This window comes from Scophthalmus maximus, chromosome 20 (assembly GCF_022379125.1).
Source record: "Scophthalmus maximus strain ysfricsl-2021 chromosome 20, ASM2237912v1, whole genome shotgun sequence".
NCBI lineage: Eukaryota > Metazoa > Chordata > Actinopteri > Pleuronectiformes > Scophthalmidae > Scophthalmus > Scophthalmus maximus.
In genome coordinates, this window is record NC_061534.1 from 945,001 (window position 1) to 956,712 (window position 11,712).

At 44.1% G+C, this 11,712-nt stretch overlaps 2 protein-coding genes across 3 annotated transcripts in view; both read right to left on the minus strand.

Moving 5' to 3' along the window:
* tln1 (talin 1) overlaps positions 1 to 2,478 on the minus strand; it is a 36,584-nt gene extending 34,106 nt beyond the window's left edge. For both annotated transcript variants that reach the window (XM_047329382.1, XM_047329379.1), the window contains exon 1: positions 2,327 to 2,478. The gene's annotated coding sequence lies outside the window, so the exon portion shown is untranslated. The remainder of the gene's footprint in view (positions 1 to 2,326) is intronic.
* A 1,754-nt stretch (positions 2,479 to 4,232) lies between these two features.
* hmgcs1 (3-hydroxy-3-methylglutaryl-CoA synthase 1 (soluble)) lies at positions 4,233 to 11,684 on the minus strand. Its single transcript, XM_035608517.2, has 10 exons — positions 11,528 to 11,684; positions 9,919 to 10,371; positions 9,405 to 9,530; positions 9,060 to 9,224; positions 8,010 to 8,178; positions 7,712 to 7,882; positions 7,474 to 7,580; positions 7,243 to 7,368; positions 6,942 to 7,102; positions 4,233 to 6,817 (listed from the first exon to the last, which is right to left on the minus strand). Exons 2-10 carry the CDS (start codon positions 10,364 to 10,366, stop codon positions 6,740 to 6,742), a joined length of 1,551 nt encoding a protein of 516 aa, XP_035464410.1. The 5' UTR covers positions 10,367 to 10,371; positions 11,528 to 11,684; the 3' UTR covers positions 4,233 to 6,739.
* Positions 11,685 to 11,712: the final 28 nt, after the last annotated feature.

Sequence of the window (11,712 nt, forward strand, 5' to 3'; positions counted from 1 at the left end):
TCTCAACACCTGGTCTCAACACCTGGTCTCAACATCTGGTCTCAACATCTGGTCTCAACATCTGGTCTCAACACCTGGTCTCAACATCTGGGCCCAGAGGTCCGATTCACCAGCCGACGGTTCTGAGGTCGTCGGTTCACACCTGGTTTTTACGACGGGGGATCGGCTCCTTCAGGTCAGAGGTTCCAGGTGTGAAGTGAAGTGGGAGAGTCAGAGACGACAGAGACGCTTCGATCTCAGATGAGTCAACTTAAGTTTCTCTACTCTGAACGTGAAGCGGAGGAGAATCAGACGTTCACCGAACAGCGAAGACGTCACGTTGAAGCAGAAACAATTGATCCATTAGCAAAAATCATTACATTCATTTAGCTTTTTGTCCAAAGCGACTCACAGACATGGAACCCCGACCTTCTGTACCAAAGTCAGCGGTGCAACCCGCATGTAGCCCACACAAAGGCACTCAACAGAGAAATAAATCGAAAAACTATCTGGATTATATATATTTTAAATAATTAATCATGTAAAACCAAACTCCCTGTGATTCCAGCTTCTCCGCTGTCAGGAGATCTCGTCATGAAGCTTCAGACAAGGAATCAATCATTATTATAAATATTATCACCATAGTTTCAATCCCTGTGTCATTGGAACACGTGAGGTTTTGGCCACTTTGTGCCACTTTCTGATATTTTATTGATTAAACTAAATCAATAATCTCATTTTAAACATCACAGACGACTACTGTTTGTTGTTAGCTTCCCATCATCTGATGGTTTTGTTCACAACATGGTGAATAATAAATTTCATGTGTCTGAGACAATGTCTGACCGACAGTCAGGAGCATGAATAAATCATATCCAGAGACCGATCAATCCAACCAAATGAGGCATATTGAGATGGTCAGTATTGACCAAAACATTTGCTCATGAGTCAATTTAAAATAATAACCAGGTTCAGATCTGATTAAAGACCCTGTGACATGAATCATTCATGTTCCAGGTATAAAAAAACAACATCCTGCTACTTTTCACGTAGACTCAGGTGAGTTCCACTCATCCTGTCGTCCAATCAGAGAGCTCGCCGGAGTGTTTAGCTCCTCCCCCTCAGGGACCTGCACCGTCCCACTCAGGGGTTAAATCCACAGGTGGAGGTGAGAGAAGTCCTGTCGTCATGACGACCACTGTTCAGCTGATGGCTACTGGCCACTCGGCCGCTATTGGCCAATCAATAATCAATATCCACCACAGTTCCTCCGCAGCGATTTAGTTAACAAAAGATTATCGGCGCAATATTTTCTTCTTTATATTCAAACTGAATATTCAGTAACAAGTGAAGATGAAAGACGACTTGTTCCATCAGGTCTGGACGAGCAGCGATACACCGAACAAACAACCAAACATCAGCTCCTCAGTGAAGGTCACGACGTGACACTGAGGTCACGACTGACACTAAACCCGGCTCCTCCTCCTTCCTCTTCTCTTCCTCATCATCAGGATCTAATTTCACATTGCCAGTTTCTGTTGTTGTTCCTTATGATGTACAGTTCTGCTCTTATATACTTTTATATTCACATGGTGACTTGTGAGTCTGACTCCTTCGTACTGTAACAACAGAATTTGACAGTTTAGGATCAATAAATTGTCTGTATGAATAAAATACTTCTTTATATCTATAGTACATCTATCTACATATTGGTTAGGGTTATGTTGCAATAATTATAGTTATTGTTTTATCGTCCAGCCCAAAAGTTTTTCTGTTTCTCCGTCCTTGTAGAAGATGTTCACATGTGGGACATGATGTCTGCAGCATCATGACGTCAGAGTCACTGACAGCAGCTTCACCTCGGAGTCAACGTGTCTCCAGGAGGAGGAGGAGGAGGAGGATGAAGAGGACGAGGAGGAATTCCTCGCCGCAGGCTGCGTCTTCTGTCTCCGCAGCTCAACACGCCCTGATCCCGCTTTGTTCCACCGGAGGTGTCAAACACGGAACTGAGCCGCGGACACGGGGTTACACAACACACACACACACACACGACCGGCCGTCAGACGCCCTGACCCTCCCGGGGACAGACGCAGCCCTGTGCGGCCTCGTTCTGATCCTCGCGTCGGTTCCTGTTCGTGTTCACCGACGCTCACAGACGGTGTGTGTGTGTGTGTGTGTGTGTGTGTCCTCGGACTCTTTTCACCCATAACTTTTTTCCTGCCTCCTCCACATCGACCCGTGTGACGTCACGGCCTGCTCGCTACAATGGTGGAAACTTTTTACAAAAGTTTGAAAAAAAAAGAAGAAGAAGAAGAAAAACTTTTCATGAAGTTTGTTTGTTTCTGACCTGAGCGTCGATCGCGTCCCGCCGCCGGCTGCTCGACCTCGGACACGCTCCGATGTTCGCGGTCGTTCGGTGACTCTGTCCCCGCTACAAAGCGTCTTTTCTCCTGGTTTCCTCGCAGGGGAACGGGCCCGACGCACCGACACGCCCCGCCCCTCTCCGCCCGGGCTCAGGCCCCGCCCCTCTCCGCCCGGGCTCAGGCCCCGCCCCTCGCCGCGCGGATGCGGCGGCGCGGCGCGCTGAAGGCGGCGCGGCGCGGCGCGGCGGTGCGGGGCTGTGAGGAGCGGTGCGGCGCGGCGCGGTGAAGGCGGCGCGGCGGTGCGGGGCGGTGCGGGGCGGTGTCCCGCGGCTGCGCTGCCTCCACTGGGTGTCTTTCGTTCTGTCTTTCTATTTTTTTTCTTCTTTTCTTTATTGTACAAAAAGTCAAAATGAGACTTTTCAAGGCAGAGCTCCGCGCTGTGTGACGTCAGCGCGCGGCGGAGGCGGAAGCGTTTTTGCTGCGACGACAGAAAAAAATGAAACCGGATCAGAGTCGAGACATAACGTGGAAATGTTATTATTATAATAACAACATAAACTTACACGAAGTTAAAACTTTACATCATAGAAAAATATAATAATTTATCACAACGTTTAACGTGAAAACATCATGTATTAAGTTTGTATTCTGTAATAACGTGAAAATATATATTTTTGGTTATCATAATAAATACTGTGATGTTTTCACATTATTACAACATAAAAAATTCAATGTTAAAAGGTGGGATATCAATAAAGGAATTTAAAACTTACGTTTTACGTTTATTGTGATAAAATATATATATTTGTTTATATTACGACAAAAACTGTGTAACATGAAACATTTAACATTATAACAATATGACTTTATATGTATGTATATATATATATATATGCAACGTTTTACATGTTAACATTATCAGTGTGATAAATTGGTATATCATTACAGTAAATATTCAGGTTATAACTTGAAACATTTCACGTTTTAACAAATAGGAATTTTTCACTTAAAATGTTTTTAGTGAAAAATTAGTATGTTGTAATCACATGTAAAACATATGTACACTATAAGATGAAAACTGTTTTATTATTACTGTATTGCTAACTCATATACTTTTGTATCTCATAATAATGTGCAAACATATTACAGCGAGAAAGTATATTGTTACAAGATGAAAAACAGTGTAATTATGATTAAACCTTTCATGTTATAACTTGTAAACCAATAACATGAAAACATGATACAATGCAGTAACAAGTTATAACGTGAAAACATATTATGTAATTAACTAACTAATAAAGTTCGTATGTCATAATAATCTTTATATTTATTTTCCTTATTCTTTGTTTTTGCAATTCGTATATTTTTACATTTATTTTTGTGTATATTGTATATTTTGTAAGGTGTGTTGTCTGCTGATGTAACACTGGAATTTCCCAGTTGAAGATTAATATAGTACTTTATTTTATCTTATGTGTAATTAAGTAAACAGATGTTAAAACAGAAAACTATGTTATGTGAAAAAACATCTTATATTTTTTCATGTTATAGCGTGATACGTTTGTATGTTGTAATAATGTTGTCATTACAATAAATACTGTGATGTTTTCACATTGTGTAAAATGTTTTACATTAAAAATAATTGGGTTGATTTCAAAACGTTTGACTTTGGCACCACCTAGTGGTCGAAACAGGGAAGCGGTGGATAACAGCATTCACTTGAGTGTCTGTTCGCTGCTCAGTCCTGTCGTCATATCAGACTCTTGAATTCTGGGAGTCTGGTAAAATACTGAGCAGCAATAAAAGACATTATGGAGGCAAAAATCAAAAATATGTTTAGTTCGACATCACTTTTTGATTATTGGTGTGGGGAAAATAATCGTACCCACGTGTTGAAAGTCCCATTTATTTTGAATCTACAGGTTTACACAGAGCATCTGCATAAAATCCATCTGCATTCACTCATTCAAAGCTACGCAGCATAAATAATCTTACAGTTTGTACTGTACATGTGTAAAGATCACGTGACCTCGGCGACGGGCCTGACACACACACTTCCTGCTACGGTCGCATCGCACCGAGCCCGACGCCGGAGGAACCGAGTCTGACTGTACAATTAAAAAGAATATCTGTACATTATTGGAGGAAAAAAATTACAAATCATAGACGTGTGTTGTTGTAAGGCTTCTCCAGAGCGAGGTCACCTCGCCGTCGACCGACACGACCGCTCGGATCGTTAGAGCAGGAAGCAAAGCACAGACGGTAAAATAAAGATGGACATGAACGACGTGACGGCTGCGAAAAAGTGAAGCCAAAATGACTGGATCGCCCCCTGGTGGCTGGCTGCTGTACAGGTCATAAGCCCCACCCACCTCCATGTTAGCAGATGGGACATGGACCAAAGTAAAAATATTTAAGTATACGTTTAAGGTGTTTCTGATGTGACACAACCAGAACAAGATGGTGGCGTTCGTATTAGAGACATTTTGGCTTCCTTTTTTTGTACAACGGGACGAAGTGGAGACGTGTCGTCCATCTTTATTTACAATCTGTGGAAGACACCAACAAACAAATCCTTAAAGTAAGGCTGATGTTTCCTGTCCGAGTTCCATGTCAACAGATGTTTGTCTTTAATATTTTTGTCATTTGAAACCGCTCAGTCTCCTGATCTACGACGAGTTCAAACGTCAGCCCTTTGTCATTTAAGGTTCGGGGTGAAATCCTGTTACACTTCAGCTACAGTGAGAACAAACCAACCTTGATATTAATAATCACTGTTTCATAATAGCACATTTAAAAATCTGCTTCAGAGAAATCTGAAACCCACTGATGATTCTACAGATGTTGAACTGTGACTGTACATGTTGCTACACATGTATCGACACTAGAAAGAAAAAGAAATGACATTACAAAGTGGTTTGACGAAAGAAAAATGGCTACCACTGATAATTACATCTATTATAATCATCTAGTTCTTCCAATGACGTGAAAACATCTCGTTATTACAGTAAATTCTGTTTTGTTTTCACGTTATTACGAGATACAATTATAACGTAAAAATATTTCCATAGTAGACATTTTTTTATGATCTATTCCGTAAATGTTTTAGGTGAATAAAAAACATAGTTTGTTAAAAACTGATTAGTCGGTATGTCGTTAAACATGTTATTACAATATAGAAATGTATTATGTCACAACGTGAAATGTTTTACGTGAATAAATTACATTTTAACATTATAATATCTGCTATCGTAAAAAAAATCTAATAACATGAAACATTTCATATTCATACTAATACAGGAAATGATCACGTTAAAACTTAAAATCTTTTACTTGAAAACAATTTATCCCTTTATAACGTAAAAATCGAGTTAAAACGTGAAAGACATGTCGTTAAGCTTTTCACCTTATAACATGAGTTTCTATGTTGTAATGGAATGAAACATCACATTATAATTATTTATACAATTAATAATGTGGGTTTTTTTACATTATCACGACGAATAAATTTATTAGATTATAATGTGAAACATTTCACGTTATAGGAATTTATCACCTTGGTCTGAAAACGAGTGACGTCATCATCAATGAACCAACAGGAAAAAAACCCCGGAGATTCAAGAGTTTAAATGATGAGGTCATTAACAAATATTTTCTGATTAACCGACGACTCATTTTACGTAAAGATGAAATATATAAGGGTGTTATTACGGCAGATTGTCCTCCAGCTGTTTTTAATTAGAGAACGACCGGGCTGAAGAGAAGTGAAGTGAACCCCGATGAGGTTCCGACGTTTATGAGTAACTGGAGGCGAAAAGAAAAAAAACAGGCTGACGTCATGTGAATCTCTGGATTAAGATTAAGACTAAAACCAGCGAGTCACCATTGTTCATCTCCCGGACTCTGCCTCACGCTGGGTTGCCATGGCGACAGCAGCAGCAGCATTATCAGATACATAAACACAGAAGTTGAGGCCCCACCCCCGATGCCTTTCTTTTCTTTTCATCAGCAGGAGGCCTGATTAATTATATTCATTTCCTCTTCCTGTCCCTGGCGGCCAGCTGCCAGCAGGAAGTCCGCTCCGCTGACAAACATCTGCCGGGGCCCCTCCCAGATTAACAACCGCCATTTTGTTCCACAAATGCGAGCATATATGTAAAAAGAAAAGTGTAAAATTAGAATACATCTAATTGAAAAGTTACTGTGATAGTTTTCGTGTGGACATCCAGCAGGGGGCGATGGTGGGAGGAGACCAGGCAGGACAGTGGAGCTCCGCTCTGTCCGACACAAGTGAAGTTTTAACATACGATGATGATGATGATGTGGGCGGTGGGTGACACCTTCTGGTGTCATATAAAGTCTGTGGTTCGATACCTCTCGGAGGTTAAGACCAGCTCTCAGTTGCTGACCGCAGCCTCTGGGCCGGCGGCGGCGGCCGGGATGCGAGGCATCTTCTTGACGGGACTCGGGATGTGCTGCAGGAGGGAAACACAACAATGACACCATGACTCAACTGTTGTTTTATTTTGTCTAATTCTATTTTAGCTTTTTTCCAACTTCTATTTAATTTCACTAGGAAACCGTCTGACTCTCTGTCACCTCTGTTGTTGCGTTGGCGCGAGCAAGGAGCTCAGGCTCTGCCGGCAGGTCACGGTCCAGAGGACTGCGGGCGTATTCCCGCCGGTGTTTCTCGTCCACTCTTGTCAGGTACCACGTTCCCGGGAACAGATCGTCCACCGAGCCTCGAGGGACGTAGCTCGCTGCTCGGACAGAACGGGAAAAGAACAGTGAGTCACGACCTTGCGGATCCTGCAATCGTCTCACCGACACCTCATAAGTTCTTTTATCGTTGTTTTAAGAAACGTCAGCATTTGTCTTGCACATGGTTTGAGGCTCGTACCCAAGTGGTGAGTCTCCTCCCTCAGCTTCATGATGTCAGAGAAGACGGCGGGTGAAACCTTCCTCCTCGAGTCCAGACGCAGCTTCAAGTCGCTCAGGCTGGACACCAGTTTATCAAGAGCAGATCCTGGCACAAGACAGAACCAGAATCACACGGTGGAACACGCACTATCACCTGTTTCCATAAATATATATGATATATAAATGTCTGTTTTCTGCCGGGCGGACTCACCAGGTGTGTGGTCCTGTGTGACTCGGAGAGAATACAGAGTGGCAGCGAATCCCGAACCGTAGGAGAAAACTCCGACTCGCTGTCCTGCGATCTGCGACGCAGAGTGTCTGCAACACAAAGGGGGCAATAAAGTTACTGTAAAAGTTTTTCCACAAATGCCTGAAGGGAAATAAACTTCCCACCTCTCGAGCTTGTGGTTTGAAAACCCATAGACAAACGAGTGAAACTCAAGACGTACTGTGCGATGTGTGACGCCAGGCAGCCGTACACGGATGGCGTGTACATGTTCCCGTTCTCGTTGGAGACGAGCAGGGAGGCTTTGGTCTTCCTCTCGAACAGATCGGAGCTGGCCTTCATGAACGCCTTCTCCACGTCCCGGTCGAAGTAGCTCTCCTCTGGTTTCACATCTCTGCCGCACAAACACAAACACACAGTTAAACGACTGTTATTTGTTTAACATCATGAACCGACAGCTGCCAGAGTTAGAGAGTTCAGCTCTCTACTGTGCAGCAGGGTTTTATGTTTTCGGAGCGTACCTGAAGGCATCGAGGCCGGCAAAGGGTCCCGTCTCCGTGTTCGGGCCGCGGTGGCTCAGGAAGTCGTTCAGCATCAGTCGGGCCAACGACTTCTGCACCAGTTTGCAGTACGGAGAGTGAAAGACGAGGAAACCAAAGTCCTCAAGGGTGAAGCGCTTCTCCGAACCCTCTGTCGGGAAGAAGAAGAAGATGACGATGAGGACACGTGAGCCGAGATAAACAGAAGAGTTCTCTCTCATCACCTGGAAAAACCAGGTTAATCGAGTTTAAACTATTAAAGATGGCTGCTTAATAAATGAAAGTTACAGATAATGTTCATGTTGACACATCAGGTTTTTAAAGGCTCATGTGATTAAACTTACTTCTACGTTCACTGAACTTAAGTAAACTTCTTTGTGGCCGACGAGCTCAAACCCACTTAACTCATTAAGACTTTATCCGTCCAGAGTCTCCTCAACACCACAGCTCATACGTGACGGCAACAACACGTTTTCAACAGATCTGACCGTCAAACATAATTTACATCACATCATTAATGTCCACTGTGATATTAACAACACATCGTTGTGTTGTAATATGCTGGAAGCTCAGATCTGTGATCGTCTGATGTTTGATCTTTAATAACACAAAGCTATAATAAGACTGAATGTGTGAAAACACACTCTCACACCTTTAATGTCCAGGTGCCGAGTGACTAGAGCTTATTGAATGATTATTTTCATTATCGATTACGCTGTTGATTATTTTCTCGATTAGTTGTTTGGTTCATAAATGGTGAAAATATCGCTTCTGTTTCCCAAAACCACAAGATGATGTTTTGATTTGTCCACAATAAAGATATTCAATTTACTGTCACAGAGGAGCAAAGAAACCAGAAAATATCCATATTTAAGAAGCTGAAATCAGAGAATTTTTACTTTTTCTGTCTCTGTCTCAGTACATTTAGGACAAAGGACCAACTTTTTAACCACACTCAACATTCTAAGAGTCAGGACAGATTTTTTTTCCCGCCGCACCTGACAATGATGCGAGGATCAGTTTTGAACTCACCTCTCTGCCACTGTGCGTGGATCTTGTTGCGGTACACAGCATAGCAGCGGTCTAAGGCGCTCAGGTAGCACTCGATCGACAGCTTGCCGTCCACCACCGGATACTCCGACACCAGGTCGGGCTTGTAGAAGTCGTACGCGTGTTGCATGTGAGTTCCTCGCAGACCTGTGGCACAGACGTGGTGGTCATCAGACACCACAAGTCTGGCTCTCATAGACTGTGACACTGTTTGTGTTTGCAGATTAAATCTAAACTTCAGTGACATTTAAGTAACATTTGGACGATGGGATCAGCTAAATTACACTGAAGAGTCCCGCCTGACAAAATAGTTTTCAGTTCACTGACCTCGCTCAAAGGCCAGAGGAGCGTTGGGGCCGACCAGCATGGCCACGGCACCAGCACCCCCGGTGGGTCGGGCACTTCCTGTGGCGTAGACGGCGATGTCACCGGCGACCACCAGAGCATAACGGCCTGCAGAGAGGAAACACAAGGAGGAAAGAAAAAACAAAAAAAACGATTTAATATTGGCATCAAACTCAGAAATGTGTCACAATGTTTATGTAATGATATAATCAGATGAGTCTGGTTCAAGTCGTCAGTGAGACGAGACTGAAACTTGTCACTGAACTGGTAAAGTGACCCCGGCTGAGAGGAAACGTCTAAAGGTTCAAAACCAGAAAACAACAACAACATTCTCTAGTTTCAGCTTCTCACATGCAGACTTCTCTCTTCTGCAGACTTCACATTGGACAGTTGGACTTTTTTTATATATTTTTTTAAAACAATCTAAAGTATCTAGAAACTAACGTGCAGAAAAAAAAACCTATGAGCGTAAACAAACACGAGCTTGTCGACTCACCGTCCCACGAGCTCGACTCCACCCAGTTGACGGCGTTGAAGAGCGCCGCCGTGCCGCCGTAGCAGGCGTTGGTGGTGTCGACGCCCTCCACGTCCGTGTTGCCCGAGTCCTCGAACAGCTGCATTACGACCGTCTTCACCGACTTGGACTTGTCGATGATGGTCTCGGTGCCGACCTCCAGGCGGCCCACGCTGTCGTAGGACAGGCCGTTGCGCTCCATCAGCCGCTGGACCACGGTCAGACACAGCGAGTTGATGTCCTCGCGGTCCGAGCAGAAGCCCATGCGGGCCTGGCCCAGGCCCACCGTGTACTTGCCGGCCGACGCGCCGTCAAACTGCTCCAGCTCCGCCTGGTCCACGTACTGCGCCGGGAAGTACAGCTCCATGGCGATGACGCCCACGTCTTTGGGCCATGGTCCCGAGCAACTGACTGAGGCTGATCCAGGCATCGTGACTGGAGAGGGGAGAGAGGTCCATGATCAGTGATAGATGGACACACACAGACACACTAATACTGTGAGCTACACAAGTGTACTAACATGTAATAGGTTGAAGTTCACAGTACTAACACTAGCACCTTGTATTAATACAGTCCAGTGAGAGATATTGTACGACAGCCTCTCAGTGAACCAGCCGAGGTCACAGCAGTGAGACGAGTGGAGATGCAGTGAGTGTCACTGTTTGCTCAGGAAACCCTCCGGCTAGCGGCGGGTTAGCTAGCGGCTGCGGGGTTCGAGCTAATCAGACAAGGTGACTGGAACACATGACGATGCTAACGTGTTAGCTCAACTCGATGACACTCACTTTACTGACGGTTACGTTTGAACCCAACACGTGACTTTGATAAACAAACACAAACACAGGTACTCGCGTTAGGTAAATACAACAATGAAAAAACTGGGACGCAGGATGTTTATAGAAGTGACGTTAGCTACAGGTTAAAGGTTCCCCCCCCCCGGTGTGTTAGTCAGCTGGATGTTTGCCGTCATGCTGGTTGGATATTATCATACAGGATCTGAACGGCAACATTAACACAGTGTGTGTGTGTGTGTGTGTTTTAAACAGGCAGCAGATAAAAGAAGACCCGGGGAGGGAGAGTGGGGAACTGGGTGAAAGGGCAACGGGATTGCCCGGAACTTAAGTCGTTAAGAACCGGCACCCGTTAGACTGTGACACTGAAGGGGTCGGTTAGGTAAATAATAATAATAATAATAAAAAAACTTGTTGTTGTTTGGTTTTTTTTGCCATCAAGATAAAAATAAACAACCCAAAACAACGATTCATTTTCACTGTGTCGTAACAACACGGTTTATAATGATTTTTTTTTTTTGTGGCCACAGCGACATGAAACACCCGGAGCAAATAGGAAGACGGACCGGCTTCCTCTCTGTAGTTAACAGCTAAACGTCTTAGCTCCAGATATCTGCTTCAATATTCACCGTCTTATCTTATTTCTAATATATCTACAGCAGATTTAAAGAGACACGTGCCAACAATGCTAGCAGCCTCCTTGACTTACAGTATAAACACAGAACAGATTTAAAATAAACGACATGATGGTGATTTTAGTTGCTCGAGACTTGGCAACAAGTGGCCGCGGAGCCTCTCACCTGTGTGAAGTGAAGCGCAGCTGGCGGTGAGCTTCCCCCGGTGCGTGTCGGTGTGTGTCGCCGCCGCGGCCGCTCGGTATATTTATATATGACGATGTCACGAAGCAGCGAACAGCCCACTGAACTACAACACCTGGCTTCCTCGTCCAATCAGAACCCGCACAGCACATGCAACACGCTACCAG